Source organism: Microcaecilia unicolor, chromosome 8 (assembly GCF_901765095.1).
Source record: "Microcaecilia unicolor chromosome 8, aMicUni1.1, whole genome shotgun sequence".
Lineage (NCBI taxonomy): Eukaryota > Metazoa > Chordata > Amphibia > Gymnophiona > Siphonopidae > Microcaecilia > Microcaecilia unicolor.
In genome coordinates, this window is record NC_044038.1 from 194,516,995 (window position 1) to 194,539,992 (window position 22,998).

At 41.8% G+C, this 22,998-nt stretch overlaps 1 protein-coding gene across 1 annotated transcript in view; it reads left to right on the top strand.

Moving 5' to 3' along the window:
- Positions 1-22,998, top strand: part of RTEL1 (regulator of telomere elongation helicase 1) — a 222,911-nt gene that overhangs the window by 21,429 nt on the left and 178,484 nt on the right. The window contains exons 3-12 of the mRNA XM_030213444.1: positions 708-906; positions 2,199-2,292; positions 2,734-2,815; positions 2,981-3,041; positions 3,392-3,467; positions 8,654-8,738; positions 19,054-19,119; positions 19,314-19,464; positions 19,580-19,618; positions 20,439-20,517. Of these exons, the coding sequence (XP_030069304.1) occupies positions 708-906; positions 2,199-2,292; positions 2,734-2,815; positions 2,981-3,041; positions 3,392-3,467; positions 8,654-8,738; positions 19,054-19,119; positions 19,314-19,464; positions 19,580-19,618; positions 20,439-20,517 (932 nt within the window). The remainder of the gene's footprint in view (positions 1-707; positions 907-2,198; positions 2,293-2,733; positions 2,816-2,980; positions 3,042-3,391; positions 3,468-8,653; positions 8,739-19,053; positions 19,120-19,313; positions 19,465-19,579; positions 19,619-20,438; positions 20,518-22,998) is intronic.

Consider the following 22,998-nt stretch of genomic DNA (forward strand, 5'->3'; position numbering starts at 1 on the left):
TGACGCTTCGCTGCCGAGCGTTGCGATTGGTTGAGTGTCATTGCTCCGCCCTCGACGTCATCACGTTTGACGCGTGGGCGGGGCAGACACAATGCGATCTCACCCCCTTCACTTTAGAATGTTGGCTAACAGAGGCTTCATTAGAACGTTGGAGGTGCGTTTTATATAGAGAGATGTGTTAAATAGCACCAATCCCAGTTCTGATCCCTGCAGCACTCCACTGTTCACTCTAATGAAGCACACTGTTGAATCAGAACTAAGTTGCTTTTTATCCTTTTTTTTTTTTTTTTAATTGTTTATTGGGTACCTACAAGGGTTATAGAACTGTGTGGTGTTTTAAATACTGCAAATGGGAGTTTTTTTATGCCAGTGATAAGTTCACCCCAGAAGATCCTGCCACTTTGAAAATGTAAGAGTGTGGGGAAGTGGTTCTGAGGCTTTTTCCACCTGCAGTAGGGACACTCCGTTCTTCCTTATGAAACACTTGCATATTTTTTTTTCCGCTACAGCCAAAGAATGTGTAAGAGAGCAGAAGAAGAGAGACAAAGCTGGCTTAGGAAGGTTAACTAACTAAATTACTGTGGCATTGTGCTACCTGGGATTTAGACCAGTAAATGACCGCAGGGGTGTTAGATTAAGACTGGTCTTAGAAAACAGATATTACCTGCTGGTATTCTGTGCTAACCACATTCCATTTTCAATTTTAGAAGGTGAATGGCATCCTGGAGAGCCCAACAGGCACCGGAAAAACGCTGTGCCTCCTATGCTCAACTTTGGCCTGGCAGGAGCATTTTAAAGACAGCATTTCAGCCCGGAAGATTGCTAAGAGACTGAACGGAGTGGAACTCTTTCCCAACCATCCCATGTCTTCCTGGGGGAATGATACCACAGACGGAGATGCTTCAGGTGATACCTCCCTGCACTGCTGCCCCTCTGTGCATTGATACTGGTAGCTTTGTACCCCTGCCTTCTAGATGCTGCATTTTCATTAAAATTGCCTCAAGTCCTGGTACCACACACAAGCTCTGAAAAAAGCATGGACTGGGCGCCAACTCCTCTTTACTAAAGGGTTCCCCTGTTGATAAATCGCTGCAGGTTGAGTGCTTGCTCTGGAACACACACCTCATCTGCCTTGTTTGCTGGTGAAAATGATTCCTTTACACATCCCATTGCTCTACACTAAGGAGGTTTTGGGGTTTTTTTTTGTTTTTTTTTTGAGATTAGAGTTTTTACTTAGGTCAGCTTTTATAAAATTGCCCAGCAGTATGTGTGTGTAAAGTTTAGGTGCAACAAACAGAAAAGTGGGCACAAAACCAGGAGTCCCAGAGACTGGATCACAGTAAAGCTAAAACCAAATTTTATACTAATTAATAAAATTTGGTTTTAGCTTTACTGTGATCCAGTCTCTGGGACTCCTGGTGTGTGCCCACTTTTCTGTTTGTTTTACAAAGTATCCGTGGGTCTTCTTTGAGTTCTCCACGCTTTGTGGATTCTCTATTAAAGTTTAGGTGCCACAGGATATACTTTTAGTGATATACATACAGGTGTTCCTAGGGGTGAAGAATTGTTTGTGTGGTTGACATTTATGCACATATTCTTAGCGGCACATACAGAATTACTTTTGCCTATGAGCAGGTGTAAATGAATGCCTACTTTACTGCTGAAATCGAATGTGAATGTGTTGCTTTTGTAAAATGAATCCAATATTCCAAATGCTTGGTAACATTCAAAATCACACATCGACCACACCCCCTGAGAAATCATAAGTTCTTTAAAAAAATGTGATGAAGTTTCCAAATGTACTGCACAACTAAATAACCAGCTTTTACTACAGTAATATCATTGTCAATCCAAGTGCAAACAGCGATACATAATTTCTCTTCAGTGCACACCAGAACTATAAAACAAAATATTCCAAACATTCAAACTTATCTTATTTCAACTTCCTTCAATCTTTCATCGGTGCCATGAGATGCCTGGCATGATGCCATGTTTCACAATCTGCAGCAGGGAACTCCATACACAAAACTGGGGGGAAGGAGAGGCGAGAGAGGTCTTGGCTCCTAGATACAATGAAGGACTTCTTTCTGAGCAGTGCCATGGTGCCTCAAGAAGACAGGATGGCAGGGATGTTGTTGGTTTGTGTTTTACACTCTAGAGAGGTTGAATGGTGTCCGTTTGTTTTTCTTCTCCTACAGCTTATTATACAGACGTGCCGAAGATCATTTACGCTTCCAGGACCCACTCCCAGCTAAGCCAGGTCATCAGTGAACTGAAGAGCACCTCATACAGGTACCGGTCACACGGTTGACCTGTTCTGTCATGCCACATTTGGCCTCCTTCCAAGCAAAGCCCCTGAGTATATTTACTACTTTCTGCTTTATCAGCTCATGAATATCATTGGGTGCAGCATGTTTGGGGCTTCCTCATTTCCGATTTTTGACTGGACTTTAGGTCTGCAGTCTTAATGGTGTGTAGTTTTTCTTCTTGACTGTGAGTACCACTTCAGAAGTGTCTGAAGCAGAAATTCTAAACTGGCACTGGAGGATCCCAGCCAGTTGCCATTGAGGACCTGTAAGATCATTAGACTGTCTGCTGCCCAGAACATTTAGCACAGTCATTATAAATGTGCTGGTTTTTAAAGTGAGTTTCAGCTGTGACCTCGCCTGTTCTTTCTTTTGATTACTGACAGTGTGTATGTATCTTACATGTAACTGCCTCTTCTCTGTGCAGGCCTAGGGTGTGTGTGTTGGGCTCCAGAGAACAGCTTTGTATCCACCCCGAAGTCATGAAACAGGAGAGCAGTCATGGAAAGGTGATGGGGTTTGTGGGGGGGGGGGGGGGGAGTTTTGGAATTGCAGAGTTTTTGCACAACCTTTCCTTTAGTGTGTGTATCTGTCCTGGTTCTTTGGTCAGCTTGTATGTGCTTTTGTGTCTATGCAACTGTAATTGCTTATATTGCTGATCTGCTTCTTTGTAGATCCACATGTGCAAAGCAAAAGTGGCAACTCATTCTTGTCATTTCTACAACAATGTAGAAGGTAGGTGAATACATGTATTATCTGGGGATACCTGATGGGGAAATACTGCCTGGTTCCCCATGTTCTCAGTTTGTTTACTCAAGGATCCTCTGAAGTGGAGGAGTGGCCTAGTGGTTGGGGTGGTGGACTTTGGTCCTGGGGAACTGAGGAACTGAGTTCGATTCCCACTTCAGGCACAGGCAGCTCCTTGTGACTCTGGGCAAGTCACTTAACCCTCCATTGCCCAATGTAAGCCGCATTGAACCTGCCATGAGTGGGAAAGCGCGGGGTACAAATGTAACAACAAAAAAAAAAGTCAGGAACCCCACTTAAGTGAGTGACTGCAACTGGTCTCTTCTCTTTCTGCCCAGAAAAAAGCACAGACAAAGACCTGGCTAGCAGTATTCTGGATATTGAAGATCTAGTTCGAACTGGAAATAAGCACAGGTGAGAGATGTTTGCCCTCAAACTGGTCCCTTACTAGTTTTTGATGAGTTCATCAGAGTAGAGGGGTGTGTGCACCCTCTCTTCCCCCCCCCCCCCCCCCCCCAAAAAAAAAAAATAAAATTGTGTTTGGTGTCCTGTGCACAGAGCATCCTAAAAGGCATATATATTTTTTGTCTTTGTATGTGCTTATGTTCTAGAAAACAGGATATTTTAGTTCCGGATGGAACTTCTTGTACCATCTTGATGATTGATAAAGTGAACTGGCCTCAGAGGAATGTTGCCTGCTTTTCGTTTCATGTACAGAAATGTATTCTGAACCATTTCACTGGTTTCGCATCCTTCTTGAGTTACATTGTTCTGCTGACAGTCTGAAGCAGGGTGCTATGCTAGTAAAAAGTGATACTTCCATTTCATCTGTCAGCTATTATTTTTTTGTATCTGTGTGAACAAACACAGAAGCTCCTTTGTTTGAGTAAGGTCTCTTGACACTCTTTAACACAAAGCACTTGTTGACATGTTGAGTAGATTAAGGGTAGGGGAACACACCAGAAGTGATAGCTCTCCTTCTGAATGGATCAGCCAATGAAAACTTGTGGGAAGTGATGGACAAATGGTGTTCCAGTAGGATACAAGGGACACCCTTAAAAGTAAATAGAAAATGTCTTTATTGGCAAATATCAACTGCATCAGATTTTATAGCAACAGATGATCAAGGGACTCGACACGGACCTGTGTTTTCAGCACCACCACGCCTGCATCAGGAGATACAATCTAAATACAAACCAGGATCAGAGTCAAATATGAAAAAAGGATCAAAATCAAATATAGGAAACACACATGTAACCATACAGCATAAAAATCTGGGTAAAGAAAATATGAAAACAAAGTGCAATGTAACATCATCATTATGAGTTGAATAGCTTACATTAGTAAAACAAATTAATTCATATTACATACAAAACATGATAACTTAAATAAAAATATACCATACCATGCATATATACAAAAAACATAAATAAATGAACAAATATGTAAATAATGGCATGTCGTACATATAACGAATTAATGATCACACTACATACCCATAGTCATTCTACACAGCATGCCAATATGACAATCTATGAATGTGAAAGCTTACGATAGAAAGGTCTGTAAATTTACTGACCTTATGAAAACCCTGCTTTGGTAACAGATGACATAAAAGACACTAAAATACAGCATTAAAATGCAGCAACAAATGTGTAAGACACAATAAAATCTTAAACAAATCATAAAATAGATCAGTAGTGCACCACGTATAAAACAATATATAAAAGAAAAGAGTATAAAGGTAAGAGCATAAAAGCACAAGATCAATCCAATGGTGTAAAAATAAATACAAACAAAGCAATAATCACTAGGAGCAATTCAGGCACCAAATAATATCAACTTTAATAAAAATGTTAGTTGAAAATAGGAGCCACCCAGCCAAAAGTCGGCCATCGACAATCACCGGGCTAAAACTAGGAAAGTGTAAGGAGCCTAATGGTCACAATGGGAGCCGAAACTCATTAAAAAATTATGTATGCAACAATAATGAAAAACACTTGATAAACATGTTAAAACAGTGAATACCGGATTGTACAAAAATAATGATAAAGATGTTAATACATTTAAATTCTAGCATTCCAACAGCGGTATTATGTGCACGATGTAGACATTGACAGGCAAAAATGGTAAGGCTTATATGGAGTCAGGGCTTGGCAGAGAGAGAGAGAGAGATTTTTTAATGTATAAGAAAGCCCATTAAGTAAACAATTAGAGGGGGAGGATTTAAGATGGTGCCTGCAGCTTAGTTTGGTGCTCTGCTTTCTACCATGGTGTGGAAGCCTGAAGGTTTATCCCTCTGAAATACCGCCCCAAGTTTCTTCTCCAATCGTGGGTCCGATGGACTCTTACCTTCGCCAGAGCCAAACGCCATCTCTTGTTGGTGAGGTCCCGGTTGAGTTGATGTCATGATCAGGAGGTGTGCCGTCAGACTTTGGATCTGACATCTCGTTGACTTCTGACTTAAGGACCTCTTTCTCCCTCCTCCTCCTCCCCCCACCACAACCACTCCTTGATGTATCGCTGGCCTCAGAGGCTGGAGCTCGACACAAGACATCAGAGTCTTCAGTCCATGGAGGGATGGAGTTGGCGTCGCAGAAAGGTGTTTTCTTCTCCAGGTCAGCTGTTGCCAGGAGCAGCATCGGACATAGATGGGGCTTCTGCTGCTGTGGGAAGCGTGCCAGTGGCATTGAAGCTTGCTGAGATTTCGCTCTGGAGGCCCCCAGTGTTTCCTTTGGAGACAATCTGGCCTGCAGTAGCAGAGATGAGTAAGGCCCTCTCGGCACAGATTGTTGCAGTCAATACTACCATGAATGAAATGAAAACAGTATTAGGAGGAGGAAGACTGAGAGTTTAGATAACCGTGCTAGACGATGTAACCTTCGGGTAATAAACTTTCCTAAATTACACTTGACATCACCAAGAGATATGTTTAAAAGATACATGAGAGAAATCTTACAGGTGCCAGAGGAGCCTATGCCCCCAATATCTCACATTTATTATTTAACTTGTGCAAAAAAAGAGAGAGTTTCAGTACAAGGGGAGCAAGTCCCTGAAGTTGATGTATCAAATATTTCTGAAATACTGGAGACTTCTGGAATTGAATCAGTACCCTTGGCCACCTAGGTATTAACCTTAGCTTTGGCCTCTGATCGTGACTGGGTACATCTCCCCTTACGTTCCTACCCGTAACCTCCGCTCTCAAGACAAATCCCTCCTCTCAGTACCCTTCTCCACCACCGCCAACTCCAGGCTCCGCCCTTTCTGCCTCGCCTCACCCCATGCTTGGAATAAACTCCCTGAGCCCATATGCCAGGCCCCCTCCCTGCCCATCTTCAAATCCTTGCTCAAAGCCCACCTCTTCAATGTCGCCTTCGGCACCTAACCACTACACCTCTAGTCAGGAAATCTTGACTGCCCTAAATTGACATTTCATCCTTTAGATTGTAAGCTCTTTCGAGCAGGGACTGTCCTTCTTTGTTAAACTGTACAGCGCTGCATAACCCTAGTAGCGCTCTAGAAATGTTAAGTAGTAGTAGTAGTATTTAAGAAAAGGAATATTCCCTTTCTGGGTTCACGGGTGAGGATGTTTCCTGACGTGTAAAGAGACCCAGAAATTGAGAAAAAGTTTTCTTACGATGAAACCTGGAGTCTTCCAAACTGGAGCACTTTTTTCTCAAGTACCCATGTAAATGTATCATTAAATTTCAGTCTGTCAGGTATGTCTTGTTTGATCCATCTCAGTTAACCGCTTTCATCAACAGCTGCAGTTTGAAGTCTGTTAATGTGATTAGTAGTTGGAGTTTCTAAGCTATTTGGCGTTTAAATTAATTAAGATAATTATCTTTTGTGGAATTTTTCTTCACAGTTTTTCTGGGTTTCTTTCTCCCCTACAGTGACATGGACTACATAATTTAGGATGTTATTTCCTTTCAATATAGTTGCCTTTTTATGTTTAAATCTATTTATTATTATACATTTTATACAAGCATATCACTTGCAAAAGAAAAATTCCACTATTGGTAATAATTCTAAGGGAAATTATCTGTACACAGATTAAATAATTCTATAGTTTCATATAAGTCCACTAGCAGAGTCCAATAGTCCTATAAAGGAGAGAAAAGAAAATAATCTTTACATCAAATTGAGTTTCAGACAGGTTTCTATTCGGTTTTTTCTTATATAAGAGCTCTTCTAGCTGTTATAAAGGAGGACAATTGGTCAGGATCAAAATATACATATTTCATTGACTGGTAGTAGAGGAGTGTGGTAGCCGTGTTAGTCCATGTTTTATTTTGTTTGATTTCTATTGACTGGTAGGAAATTAAACATTTGCATGGGTATTTAAGATAAAATGTTGCTCCCATTTGGAGTTCCTCCTGTTTCATTTGCAAAAAAGTTTTCCGTCGCCTTTGCGTTTCTCTTGCTAGATCTGGAAAAACACGAGTTTGCAAACCATGAAAAGTTTTATCTTTCTTCTGAAAGAATTTTTTTAAAATCCAGATCTTGTCAGAGGGTAACGCTACTGTAGCCAACAAAAGTAGTAGCTGTTATTTGCTCTGTATCTGACATTTCGAGCAAAGCTGAAACATCAAGTGGTTGATCATTTTGAATATTATTCCTTTGTTGATTGTCCAAAACCCTCACAGGAATATAAAAGACCTGTGAAAAGGGTGGTATATCTTTGTCTTCTATTTCTAATATTTCTTTAAAGTAATTTTTCAACATTTCTCTTGGTGAAATTAAAGGTTGTCGCGGGAAATTAATAAAACGGAGATTAATACTTCTAGAGGTGTTCTCCAACATTTCTGATTTTCTCCTCAAATTGATCAAATCTTTAAGCATTGTTGATTGCAAAGTCTGTGACTCTGAGGAGACTTTTTCCTGTTTCACCATGTCTTCTTTAACAGCTTTCACCTTATTTTCTATTTTTTTTAATTTCCCATCTAACACCACAACTTCATTGGATATTTTTCTCATTTAGGGGCATAAAGTCTTCCTCATTTCTGCAATTAACAGCCACAGACTATCTAAAGTCACTTCTTGTGGTTTTTGAAAAAGTTTTGCAAATGCTAAAGCCTCACTCTCTTCCTGTGAAACATGTCTCTCACCTCCCAAAGTCTCTCTCGTCTCCTCCTGCATGTGGGACATCAGGGATGTAATTTGGAAATTGTTATAAATAAAAAAATTAAGTAAACAAGGCCAATAAAGACATTTTCTGTTTACGTTTACTTGTGTCCTTGTATCTACTGGAAGAACATTCGTCCATCCCTACTTTTTTCTGCCTGGATTTTTTGTAGGGTTGGGGTGTCCTTTTTGTTTTGCGTTGTGCCACGGATAGTGAGCCAGTGCCTTGCTTGAAAAATACTTCCTGTGCTGTTGGATGAAAGATCAAAAAGGGACATCAATGGCTCAATAAAAGAGGGGCGCATGGGCTGAGGTGCCTTAACGGCACAGTAAAAGAGGGACACATGGACTGAGGGGCCTCAACAGGACAGTAAAAGAGGGGCGCATGGGCTGAGGGGCCTCATCAGCACAGTAGAAGAGGGGTGCACAAGCTGAGGGACTCTTCTCACATTGCTATGTTTGGGCTTTGGCAGGGTCTGTCCTTACTACCTGGCCCGGGCTCTGAAGCAACAGGCGGATATTATCTTTATGCCTTACAACTATTTGCTGGATACAAAGGTAAAATGATTGCTTGTTTCTTTTATGTTGAATTCTTCTTTTATTAAAGCTAAACACAAAACGTATTATGCCATTGTTTAATGTAAGTATTTTTGTTAGCTTAGTAATAAGCATTCTGATAACATTAAAATAGATACTACACCCCCCTCCCTAAAAATATCCACAGATTGAGTTAAAAAATACAAATTACTATGAACAACATGCATGAAGATGAGGGGCTTTGACCCTTATGACCTTGCACCAACTAATAAAATTTTGAACCTGTTAAACCTGCATCCCTATCCACTGTTCCCAGAGCCTTCAAAGTTCTGTTGTACTCTACAGTCTGTATCCTGAAAACAATTCAGCACTTAGCTTCACGCTTTCGGGGATATTGACTGAATGTAATTCTCCTATCTTGATTTGAACACTTTTTTGTCTTTTGGATAAAAACGAACCCCATAACATTAATGCATGGTATTCCTCCAATACCAAAAGGTCGAAGGTTGATCTTGTAGCCAATAATTGAGTTTACGTTTTTTCCACACAATATAAGCTTTGCTCTAAAACAACTTTTTTCCACAGTTTCAGTCCCATATAAATAGAATCCCTATAGCCTTTGTTTTGAGTGAGTGTGCCAACAAATGTTGCAAATAAATTATGAGAGCAACCTTGCAAATAAATTATGAGAGCAACCTAGAAAGTATGTATCCTCCTGCATTGCCACATAACGTGGAAAAATGTGTTATTGCATGTCCAACGTTTCAAACATTTTGGAGTGTCTGCACATCCCATATGAAAGGCCTGTCGATGAGAAAAATAGGCTCTGTGAAGCACACAATATTGATATTCCTGCAGCTCTGCTCTATGCACCACCTCAGGTATTGCTTTGATTAAATCCTAAAAATTAGTGGGACACAAGGGGTGCCCCATAACCCTGCTCCAGGTCTCTATTAGTGAAATATATGTCTTGAGAGGTTGAAGTTTATCTAGGTCTCTATGAAACCAGGAAACGGATACTTGCCCCAAAATATCACCCTTCAAAAAGTCCCTTAGCTTGTTACCTAAATGGGAAGATGTCCCCTGTGGGTTTAGTGCAGGCAGGTAATGGGACAGTGATCCGCAGGACCAAAACATAGTCTGTACTAAAATCTTCAAAAGTTGGTATTTTCCCATCATCCCGCAGTAAATGTTCTATAAGATAGGTACTTTTTATCTTTCTATTGGTGGAATACTATATTGTCCAACCCGGGAGAGAAGTCTACAATTTCCCACCAAGGGAAGGAGGCTGCTGATATTGGAATTCTGTCGCCAGAATCAAAGAGGTTATCTCCACAAACTCTGGAGAGGCAATAGGAAGAGACAGCTTCAAAACTGTACTGCTAGCTGGGAACGCTGGACATATAAGAGAGAATTAATATTCTATGGTTTAAAATAGTGTTGTTCAAAGACTATGTCAATAAAGTCATTGGCTTCTAAAATCCAGAGGTGTCATAGTAAACATGCCTGATTAGACATGTTTATATCTGGTATGTCTAACCACCTTTCATATAATTCCCCTTCATTTTAGCCTTTCTCCCTCCCCAAAATATTTCTCAAAACTATTAAGTCTCTTCCTATTATATGAAGAGAAAGTGTTTGCAGCACATAGAGCCAATGGGGGAAGAGAATCATACGATATAGACTTATTCTGCTAAGAATAGCCATACTTAGCTAGATGGTCCAATGGTCCATCTAGCTCAGTATCCTATTTCCAACAGTGGCCAAGCCAGGTCCACAAGTACCTGGCAGAAACCCAAATAGTGGCAACATTCCATGCTACCAATCCTAGGGCAATTAGTAGCTTCCCCATGTCTCTCTCAATAGCAGACTATGGACTTTTCCTCCAGGATCTTGTCCAAACCTTTTTTGAACCCAGATACTCTAACCGCTGTTATTACATCCCCCAGCAAAGAGCTTCAGAAAATATTTCCTCTTACTTGTGTTAAAAGTATTTCCATATAACTTGAGTGTCCCCTAGTAAAAAATTGATTCATTTCTACTCGTTCTACACCACTCAGGATTTTGTAGACCTCAGTCATATCTCCCCTCATCTGTCTCTTTTCCAAGCTGAACAGCCCTAACCACTTTAGCTTTTCCTCATATGAGAGGAGTACCATCCCCTTTTCATTTTGGTCGTTCTTCTTTGAGTCTTTTCTAATTCTGCTATATCTCTTTTGAGATATGGCGACCAGAACTGAACGCAGTACTCAAGGTGAGTTTGCACCATGGAGTGATACAGAGGCATTATAATATTTTTGGTTTTATTCACCATCCCTTTCCTAATAATTCCTAGCATCCTGTTTGGTTTTTTGGCTGCTGCCACACACTGAGCAAAAGATTTCAGTGTATTATCGACAATGACACCTAGATCTTTTTCTTGGGTGCTGACCCCCAAGGTGGACCCTAAATCAGGTAACTATGATTCGGATTAATCTTTCCAGTGTGCATCACATTTGAATGCCCAGTCTTCAAATTTCCTAAGGTCTTCCTGCAATTTTTCACAGTCCACATGTATTTTAACTTCGAATAGGTTTGGGTCATCTGCAAATTTAATCACCTTGTTCCGATTTCCATATCATTTGTAAACATGTTAAATAGCACCGGTCCCAGTACTGAGCCCTATGGCACTCCACTATTCACCCTCCTCCATTGAGAAAAATGACGATATAACCCTACCCTCTGTGTTCTGTCCAATAAACAGTCCCTAATCCACACCAGAATATTGCCTCCTATCTCATGACTCTTTAATTTTCTCAGGAGTCTCTCATGAGAAACTTTGTCAAAGGCTTTTTGAAAATCTGGATACACTACATCAACTGGCTTACCTTTATCCACATCTTCAAAGAAACGAAGCAAATGGGTGAGGCAAGACTTTGCTGACTTTGTCCCATGAAACTATAATTTTATTCTTCATAATAGTTTCCACTATTTTACCCGGTACTGACATCGTTCTTACCTGTCTGTAATTTTCCAGATCGCCCCTGGAACCCTTTTTAAAAATTGACGTTACATTGGCCACCCTCCAATCTTCAGGTACTATGGATGATAATGACAAGATACAAATTACTAAGAACTGCAGATCTGCAATTTCATGCTTCAGTTCTTTGAGTACCCTTGGATGTATTCCATTCAGTCCAGGTGATTTACTACTCTTTAATTTGTTGATTTGACTCATTACATTTTCCAGGGTCACCATGATTTCTTTCATTTCCTCTGCATCATCACCCTTGAAAACCATTTCCGGTAGATCTCTTACATCTTCTTCCGTAAATACCAAAGCAAAGAATTCATTCAGTTTCTCTGCTATGGCCTTGTCCTCCCTGAGTGTCCCTTTTACTCCTTCGTGATCTAACGGTCCCACGGTTTCCCTTGCAGGCATGCTGCTTCTGATGTACCTGAAAAAGTTGTTGTTTTAGCCTGTGTGGCAAGTTCCACTTCATATTCTTTTTTAGCCTTTTTTATCAATGCTTTGCATCTGACTTGCCAGTGCTTATGTTGCTTCTTATTTTCTTCATTTGGGTCCTTTTTCCATTCTTTGAAGGACATTCTTTTGGCTTTCATAGCCTTTCACTTCACCTTTGAACCATGTTGGCTGTTGTTTTCTCTTCTTTCCACCTTTGTAAATATGTGGCATGCATTTGGTCTGCGCTTCCAAGATGCTATTTTTGAGCAATGTTCATGTCTGATTTAGTGTCCTAACCTTTGCAGATGATCCTTTTAGCTTCTTTCTATCCATTTCCTTTTTTTATTAATAATCACCCTTTCGAAAATTAAGTGCAGCTACAGTAAATTTCCTTTGTGGCTTCATTCACATGTTGTGGTCACTGTTTCCCAGAGGACCCAACACCTCTGGTACTATGCCCTGCATACCATTAAAGACTAGATCTAAAATGGCTCCTCCTCTTGTTGGTTCCTGGACCAGTTGCTCCAAGAAGCAGTCATGTATTACTTCTAGAAATTTTATTTCCCTGGTGCTCCCTGATGTAAAATTTATCCAGTCAATATTGGGGTAATTGAAATCAAAAACCTGAAAAATCCTCTCTCTTCTACTGTAATGTTGAAATAGCAAAAGGAACAAAAATTGTGGAGAAAAGACTTCAGACGACAAGAAGTCATGTCACATCAACTAATGATAGTCCAGATAGGCACACTGCTTCATAATTGCAGGTCAAAAAAATCCTCCACTTAATAGAATAAACAGCTTTTCAGGATTACAATAGATTAATATTCATGTTACTGCCAAAGGTGTATAATAATATCCCCAGCAACCGTTTAATAGCAGCAGTAGGAACTTCAGAAATGGCGATAGCAGTCATACAAAAACCACAATACTCATCTGGCAGTCGCTGGAAACACAGATCCCAGCAGGAGTACCCTGTTTCTCCCACTAGGGCATCATCAGTGGAAACATGCTAACAGCCTTTCGCCTCCACTGCTTACTCAAAGAGCGTATCTGGACGCCAACGTTTCATACCAATATGTCATGACATCAACAAAGAAGTCCACCAATCCCATTACAGAATGCTTTCCACTCCAAAGCAGCATTCAGTCCTCACGGCATCACAGTCTGTAATTCAAATATCCAGCATTGTTCCTTCTGCCGTAGCCGATGGTGAATATTCCCACGGCGATCCCCTGTAGTCAGCTGTTCTAAAGCAAGGCAGCGAAAAGAAGAAAGGAATGACTCATTTCAATGCTATGAGACACCAAAGGCTCTAACATTTTACAAGCTGTCACACAGTGTCTGTGTTCAATAAGTCGTATTTTCAAAGGTCTTGACGTCTGACCAACATAGAGACTGCAGGGACAGATTAGTAAATAAATAACATTGTTAGAATCACAGGTATTAAAGGCTCATAATGGAATAATTGTGCCAGAACTGACATCAGTGAACTGTGAACCCTCCATCATAAGATCACAAAGTATGGAAGGATAGTATTCCAGGGAGGATGGGGAGGAGTTTTCATAGCAAATGCAGTCATTGTTCTGTTTGTGATCTTATGATGGAGGGTTCTCAGTTCACTGATGTCGATTCTGTCAAAAGTATTCCATTACGAGCCTGTACTACCTGTGATTTTAACAATGTTATTTCTTTACTAATCTGTTCCTGCCAGACATCAAGACCTTTGAAAATATGACTTATTGAACATAGACACTCTGTGACAGCTTGCAAAATGTTGGAGCCTTTGGTGTCTCAGCATTGAATTGTATCATTCTTTTTCTTCTTTTCGCTTCATTGTTTTAGAACAGCTGACTACATGGGATTGCTGTGGGAATATTCGCTATCGGCTACAGCAGAAGGAGCAGCGCAGGATTTTTGAACTACAGACTGATGTTGCGTTGTTTGAATGCCACTTGTAGTGGAAAGCATTTCTGTAATGGGATTGGTGTACTTCTTTGTTGAAGTCATGTATTGGTTTGAAAAGTTGTCGTCCAGATTTGCACTCAGCCATCTTTTGAGTAAGCAGTGGAGGCAAAAGGCTGTTAGTTTGTTTCCCCTGGTGGGAGAAACAGGGTACTCCTGTTGGGATCTGTGTTTCCAGCGACTGCCAGATGATCATTGTGGTTTTTGTATATGACTGCTATCGCCATTTCTGAAGTTGCTAATGCTGTTATTAAATGGTTGCTGGGGACATTATTATATGCCTTTGGCAACAACATGAACATTAACCTTTTGTAAATGCTGAAAAGCTGTTTTTTCTATTAAGTGGAGTTTTTTTTTTCTGACCTGTGATTAGTACATAAGTAATGCCATACTGGGAAAAGACCAAGGGTCCATTGAGCCCAGCATCTTGTCCACGACAGCGGCCAATCCAGGCCAAGGGCACCTGGCAAGCTTCCCAAACGTACAAACATTCTATACATGTTATTTCTGGGATTTTGGATTTTTCCAAGTCCGTTTAGTAGCGATTTATGGACTTGTCCTTTAGGAAACCGTCCAACCCCTTTTTAAACTCTGCTAAGCTAACCGCCTTCACCACATTTTCCGGCAATGAATTCCAGAGTTTAATTACACGTTGGGTGAAGAAACATTTTCTCCGTTTTGTTTTAAATTTACTACACTGTAGTTTAATCGCATGCCCCCTAGTCCTAGTATTTTTGGAAAGCGTGAACAGACGCTTCACATCCACCTGTTTCACTCCACTCATTATTTTATATACCTCTATCATGTCTCCCCTCAGCCGTCTCTGCTCCAAGCTGAATAGCCCTAGCCTCCTTAGTCTTTCTTCATAGGGAAGTCGTCCCATCCCCTCTATCATTTTAGTCGCCCTTCGCTGCACCTTTTCCAATTCTACTATATCTTTCTTGAGATGCGGCGACCAGAACTGAACACAATACTCAAGGTGCGGTCGCACCATGGAGCGATACAACGGCATTATAACATCCTCACACCTGTTTTCCATGCCTTTCCTAATAATACCCAACATTCTATTCGCTTTCCTAGCCGCAGCAGCACACTGAGCAGAAGGTTTCAGTGTGTTATCGACTGACGACACCCAGTTCCCTTTCTTGGTCCGTAACTCCTAACGTGGAACCTTGCATGACGTAGCTATAATTCAGGTTCTTTTTTCCCACATGCATCACCTTGCACTTGCTCACATTAAACGTCATCTGCCATTTAGCCGCCCAGTCTCCCAGTCTCGTAAGGTCCTCTTGTAAGTTTTCACAATCCTGTCGCGAGTTAACGACTTTGAATAACTTTGTGTCATCAGCAAATTTAATTACCTCGCTAGTTACTCCCATCTCTAAATCATTTATAAATATATTAAAAAGCAGCAGTCTTAGCACAGACCCCTGAGGAACCCCACTAACTACCCTTCTCCATTGTGAATACTGCCCATTTAACCCCACTCTCTGTTTCCTATCCTTCAACCAGTTTTTAATCCACAATAGGACATTTCCTCCTATCCCATGACCCTCCAATTTCCTCTGTAGCCTTTCATGAGGTACCTTATCAAACGCCTTTTGAAAATCCAGATACACAATATCAACCGGCTCCCCTTTGTCCACATGTTTGTTTACTCCTTCAAAGAATTGAAGTAAATTGGTCAGGCAAGATTTCCCCACACAAAAGCCGTGCTGACTCGGTCTCAGTAATCCATGTCCTCGGATGTGCTCTGTAATTTTGTTTTTAATAATAGCCTCTACCATTTTCCCCGGCACCGATTATGAAGCAGTGTGCCTATTTGGCCTATCATTAGTTACTGTGGCATGGTTTCTTGTTGTCCGAGGTCCTTTTTTTTCTCCACAATTTTTGTTGCTTTTGCTATTTCAACATTACAGTAGAAGAGAGTGGATTTTTCAGGTTTTTGTTCTATTACCACTCTGACATGTTGTGAATGTATCTTGGATTCAACGTAATTGAAGTCACTCGTTATTATACTGTTGCCCAATTTGCCAGCTTTCCCAGTTTCTGTAAACATTTCTTCATCTGTCTGTCCTTTACTGGTGGACAATAATATAGCCCTATAAGAATACTCCTTCCCTTCACACATGGAATTTCTAACCTTAATGATTCCACTTTACTATCTGTTTCATGTGGAATGTTTATTTTATTTGAGTCGATTCCCTCTTTACCATATAACACCCCTCCCCCCAAATTGATCCTCTCTATCATTGCAATACAATTTGTACCCTGTTAACACAGTGTCCCATTGATTTTTTCCTCTTTCCACCAAGACTCTTTTATATCTACTTCATCATTTAGTGCTATATACTCTCTTCCATATTATTTTTTAGGCTTCTAGCATTTATATACAGGCATTTCAAATTGTGTTTTTTTTCCTTGGATCTACAAGCTGCTTAGAAGTTGAAGGAGATAACGTGCATCCTTTATTCTGCTCTCTCATTAAGCACACCTGGCTTACTTTCAGCATTGTTAAAACCTCTCTACTGGGATTCCCTAAATGTCCTGTTTCAATAGTATCCTTCAAGGATACTCCACACCGAAATATGTGCTCCTGGGCGACTGTCTGTTCTCCCCCCCCCCCCCCCCCCCCCCCCCAATTCTAGTTTAAAAGTTGCTGTATCTCCTTTTTATAAGTTAGCACCAGCAACCTGGTTCCATCTTAGCTAAGATGAAGCCCATCCTTTCGGAACAGTCTCCCCCTTTCCCGGAATGTTGCCCAGTTCCTAACAGATCTAAATCCCTCATCCCTGCATCATCGTCTCAACTATGCATTAGGCTTTGGAGCTCTGCCTGCCTCTTCGGTCCTGCACGTGGAACTGGGAGCATTTCTGAAAATGGTACCCTGGAGGATCGAGACTTCAGCTTTCTATCTAAGTGCCTAAATTTGGCTTCCTGAAACTCTCTCCCACATTTTTTTTATGTCACTGGTAGCCACATGTGCCAAAACAGCTGGCTCCTCCCCAGTACTATCTAAGATCCTGTCTAGGTGACGCGTGAGGTTTGCTACTGTTTCACCAGGCAGGCAAGTGACCAGGTGATGTTCACATCCACTAGCCACCCAGCTATCTACATGCCTAATGATTGAATCCCCAACTACAACAGCTGTCCTAACCCTTCCCTCCTGGGCAGATGCTCTTAGAGACATATCCTTGGTGCAAGAGGATAGTGCATCCCTTGGTGGGCATGTCCTGGCTAAAGGAGTGCTTCCTACTTCACCGATGTTTTCCTTTTAGGAGACCTTGCTCTTCTAAGGCAGTACAGGGGCTGCCAGACTGGAGGTGGGACTTCTCTACAATGTCCCTGTTGGTCTCCTCTATGTGCCTCCCTGTCTCCCTCAGCTCTTCCAAGTCTGGTACACTAGACTCAAGAGAACGGACCTGTTCCCTGAGAGCTAGGAGCTCTTTGGATTGGGCACTCACCAACAGGAGATAATCATACATGTGACACTCAATAGCATCCCTATCACCGCTGGTTGCTGGACTGCTTTCTGCATTTTAGTATTATTGAGTTTTTCAATAATTTAAAACTTGATAAGGTACTAAGGATATTAGTCTAATATAAAAAAGCCCTTAGCTTATATGGTATAGTGTGTGATTTATTAAGTGTTTTTTTTTTCTTAGTAATGTAATTAAAATCCTGTAAGAGGACTCCTCTCTTGTTATCCTAATTAGAATAATGGACTATAAATGAAGAGTTGTGCTGGGGTGGGCAGGAGTTGGGGAGGGTGATGGGAATGACAAGTAAACTAGTCCTTGCTGTGCCTTCTAGAGGTTATTTGTTAATGTTGTAGGCTGTGGGAGAAAGTTCAAGTTTTAAAGTTTTCAAACTAAAGAGAAAAGGGTTTTATACTATGGAAACTAAGCTGTGCTGCAAACCTAAAGTTAAAACTCTAAACTGGAGTTTTTCTGTGACTATCAGCAGGGCCGCCGAGAGACTGGGCCGGGCCCCCCCTCCACCCGCTACCTGGCCGGGCCCTCTCTCTCTACCCCTGGGCCCTGTGCGCTAACCTTGTGCCTCCCTCACCTTCACAGCAAGCAGCGGCAGACCTCTCCTTCTTTCCGTGCCCCGCCCTCGCGGACGTTACGTCAGGTGAGGGCGGGACACAAAAGGAAGGAGTGGCCTTCCGCTGCTTGCTGCAAAGGTGAGGGAGGCACTTTAAAATCATTTCCGGGAGCGACAGCATTTAAAATCAGTTCCTGTCCCCCCCTCTCGGCGGCCCTGACTATCAGCTCTACTTTACAGTGATGATACGGTACATGCTAGAATAGTCCTTTACCTGCTTGCCTATGGAACTATAAATGCTAAACAAACTAAGAAAACCCTAAATTCCTTAAACTGCCTTTTCTAAATAAGTAGAATAACTTTAAAAGCAATTTCCCAATAAATAACTTACCAATGAAGATTTGTCCTGCTCTGGAAGTCCTCACTTCCTGTACTCATTAATGAAAGGTGTAAACTCCTCCAGTGCTTTAGTTGATGCTTAGTATCATTTAACAATTTATCCATATTTAGTCTATATAAGGAGGGGAGTATCCATGGTTAATAATATACCTACATATCTAAAAGCTCCAGTTGCCCATTTTAACAGAAAGGATGCCCCTCATTCCCCCTGCAAGGAGGCATTATTTACTAGGGCCTCAGACTTTCATAAATTTAATTTAAAGCCTGAAAAGTCTTATATTTCTGAAAACCTTTTGCTTGTTTCTTTTATTGAAAAAATGTAAGTACTATTTGAGTTAGGTCAGAGAAAACAATAATAAAGATATGATTTCAGAAAAAGAGGGGGAGGAACAAGAAGCCAGAAAATATCAAGAGATGAAACTGACCTGTATGTCGAGAGCATGAAGATAGCTAAACTTAGAAATGTCTTTCCTGCCCTTGCAGAGTCGCCGAGCGCACAGCATTGACCTGAAAGGGACAGTGGTGATATTCGATGAAGCTCATAATGTGGTGAGTGACTTTTTTTTTTTTGTGTCCTAAGCGTCAGGGCTCTGTCTCTGGCACTGGCAAAAGCAATTAATGTTCTGGGCCTAATGTGGGATTTATGAGCAAAGCTAGAAACTACTTCCCTCCTCTTTTCTACAGAAAGGTCTCCCTCGTGCTGTTACTATTCCCTGACTTCCTGTTTCTGGTCCCCTCTGTAGGAAAGAATGTGTGAGGAGTCTGCCTCTTTTGACCTTACACCTCACGACCTGGCTTCAGGGATAGATGCCATAAACCTAGTCCTGGAAGAGCAAGCCAAGATCATTCAGTCTAGTGACCCCCATGCAAATGGCATGGAGCCTGCTGGCTCAGGTGTGTTGTGGAGTGGGAGCAGAACTGGATGTAGATTGGTGGTTGTCTTGGCTGAGAAATGATGGGGAGTGACTTCGGCAAGCACTCAGGCTCTTATGTTCCGCTTTCTCCATAGGACTGAACTTGCAACTGGAAGACGTAGCAAAGATAAAAAGTATGTCCTGCTCTGGGGCTTGGAAATGGGTGGGGGTCATTTCAGTTCGTACTATGTTCTGTAAAATCTCTTTCCTTGTCGCTCGCTTCACATTTTTCTAGGATGAAGGAGGGAGGAAAATAGCTGCTAAGGTGGTACATGAGTATTGGGTTATAGCTGCCCTGAAGATACTGATAGGAGGAGGAGGTCATAGGGTTTTCTTGGATTGGGGGGGGGGGAGTGGTTATCTGATGGAATGGTGACATGATGGTACAGTGGGGTGGTGCATCTAAGCAATCCCGATTGGTATTTGTGTAGCAAGAGTGGGGCAGCTGCCAAAAGTATCAGTGGATGGATGTGATGTACTAGGATGCTGTTGGTAGTGGTGTGGTAGGGGGAGCTTGCACAGTGTTAATGGGAATTTTGGGGGTTGCAGGGGTGAGGGTGGAATTGATATTGTTGGCATGGTGGTGTTGAGGAGTAGTGGGTGCATGGGTAATAATAGAAAAGGTGTAGGGGTGATGTTGTGGTGGAGGCAGTGGCATGATATTCATGGGGATTGGTGGAGGGGTGGTGTACTGTTGATAGGGGTTGCCAGTTTAGGATTGGTGGGGTGGGGATGGAGTAATGGGAAGTAGTAGTGTAGTTGAGTAGGTGTACAGAGAGGGTAATAAGGATAGGAATGAGAGCATGCCAAGGTTCTCTTAATGGGGTTCAAAAGGGAAAAAGGTGGGACCAATATGTTATTTGGGAGTGGGTTGCTGGTGAGGATACAGCCACGTTAGACAGGGATAGAGTGAGACAAGAACATCTCTGACTGCATTTCCTTGCCCTACTGTAGGGGCTCTTCTGCAGCTAGAAAGTGCCATTGATGCTGTGGAACTACCGGATAGTGGGATCGGAATCACTAAAGAAGGGAGGTGAGTTCTGTGCTCACAAGTGAAAACCAGGATTAACTGTGCCCTGTCAGTGATGAGAGCAGCTGCTGAAATGTGTAGTAGAGGAATTGAATTTGTAAATAGAGACGATATAACCTGTAGCTGACCTGAGCAGGGAAGATGTGAGGAGCTGTCCAAGCTCTGTACCATGACGCAGAAGGAAGCAGATCTCAACCAGGTCATGCCAGCTAGAAATTCGTTATTAAAACCAAACACCCAATTTGGTCCACGTTTCATCCCAAAAAGAAGCTGCTTCAGGGGTATAACCAACAACAATATCACATGAAAAAAAACAGATCAGATAAAAATAATACATATCATCAGCATTATTATTATTATTACATTTGTACCCCGTGCTTTCCCACATAATACGGGGTTGACAAGCAGGGTTTTTCTAGTCTTAAAGCCTACCATTTCAAACAATCAGGAACTTGAAGATCTATAGGCCAATTCATAAAAAAGTGTTTTTAGACAGGACTTGAAAGTATGTTTTAAATCTGTTTTACTACTGTTTTATTAAAATTCTATTAACTTTGTATTTCAAATTACTATGCTTGTCAACCCCGTATGCCTTTTTACCTGGATCCTTAACCTTTTATCTGGCCTTCTTGAATGACTATTTCCTGTCCTATCTAGAAAATGATTTTCCTTTTCTGACCTATTTGTTTGTTTTTTTTTTTAATTTTTAGAAGTCTTTATTGAAGTATAGAATACAGAACAAAAAGCAGCAACACTTCAATTCAACTCAGCTCATATCAATACACTCTACAATAAATGTTTCACCAATGACAGTCTTGAAAAGATAATGAAATTCTGTGTCCACTTAAATTTAGGTCAAATTACACTTCAAAACATTTTTGATTTTATTATTAACCCTATCCCCGCCCCCCCCCTTAACCTACCCCCTCCTGAGCCTTGTTCCCTTCATCAAACACTTGCATTCACAAAAGGTTTCCAGGCTTTTTCCCACTTTGGCAAGATTTTATGTTTAATCGCTGTCAATCTCTCCATTTCACAAATGTATTTCACTTTCGTAATCCAGGACACCAATGAGGGGACCCGCACCCCTTTCCACTGCTGAGCCAAATTCATGCGGGCAGCGTGCAAAGACCCCCTCACCAGAACCCACTGGTCAGCCGTAAGCCCAACTGGCCTCCGGCCCAGGATGAAAGTCACAGGATGCCACTGCACAGCCCTTCCCGTCCAGACCTGAATGTGCGCCCACACACTTTTCCAATATGCCTGCGCTTTAGGGCAAGTCCACCAGATGTGGCCCATAGTTCCTACTCCTCCACACTGTCTCCAACAGTCCTTTGAAACATGGTTATACATACGGTGCAGCCTTAGCGGGGTAAGATACCATCTATAAAATATTTTAATGGCATTTTCCTTTACTGCTACGGCCCGGGAGGAGCGCAAAATCGTCCTCTCAAGCCTAAGCCAGACCACCTCTGATAATGTGAATTTAACTCCTGTTCCCACCGCCGCCTATGTAATGTATATGGCTTAATCTGTGTGCCCACTAATTCGTACAAGTGAGTAATCATACCCCTCATGGGCCTTGAATTTACACACACCTCCTCCAGAGAATGTACCTCTCTTTTCATGCATTCTAAATAGCTTGGTCCCTGCAAAAAAATGCTGTAATTGTATGTATGCATATCTGTCTTCAGTCCTGAGTCCGTAGTCTTCTACTAGTCTGTCAAATGGTATCATATCTGCACCCACATGTAACTGCCCACGCATATCTAATCCCAATTCAGCCCACCTGCAAAACGTGGTATTACCCACTCCCAGGCTAAAGCTTGGATTATCTACTATGGGTGCCAACCCAGACACCACGGGCTGGTGGCCCTCAAACATGCGATCCCAATAGTGGAATGTGGCTTGAACTGTCGGTGGGAACTTGTCAACCTGTCCTCTGTGTTTACTCGGGAGCCACATTAAATGTCCCAATGTTCGCGTCCCCAACCAATGCTTGTTCAGTGTTCACCCATATTTTGTGATCTTCCTTTCGGAACCACTCCACCGCTGCTCTCAACTGTGCAGCGCAGTAGTACCCATATAGGTTGGGCACCCCCAGGCCCCCATCCCTTTATTTTTATATAAGAAAGCTCGTGGCAAACGCGGTCTTTTGTTGTTCCAGATAAATCTGACCAGACTATTCTGTAACCTTGAGAGAGAGGTTCTTGGGAGTCTAAGTGGTATCACCTGGAACAAGTACAACCGCCGAGGTAAAATATTCATTTTAAGGGCCGCTATTCTCCCCATCCAAGTTAAGCTCATTGGCATCCATCTCTCCAGATCCCGCTGTATTTCTTTCTGAAGGCCCGGATAATTAGCGTCGAACAACGCCGACAAGTTATGCGGAATCTGCACCCCCAGGTATCTTAGTTCCTGTTCCTCCCATTTAAAAGTAAAGGATGTTTTCAGTGATGTTAGCATGGCCTCTGGCACTCCCAC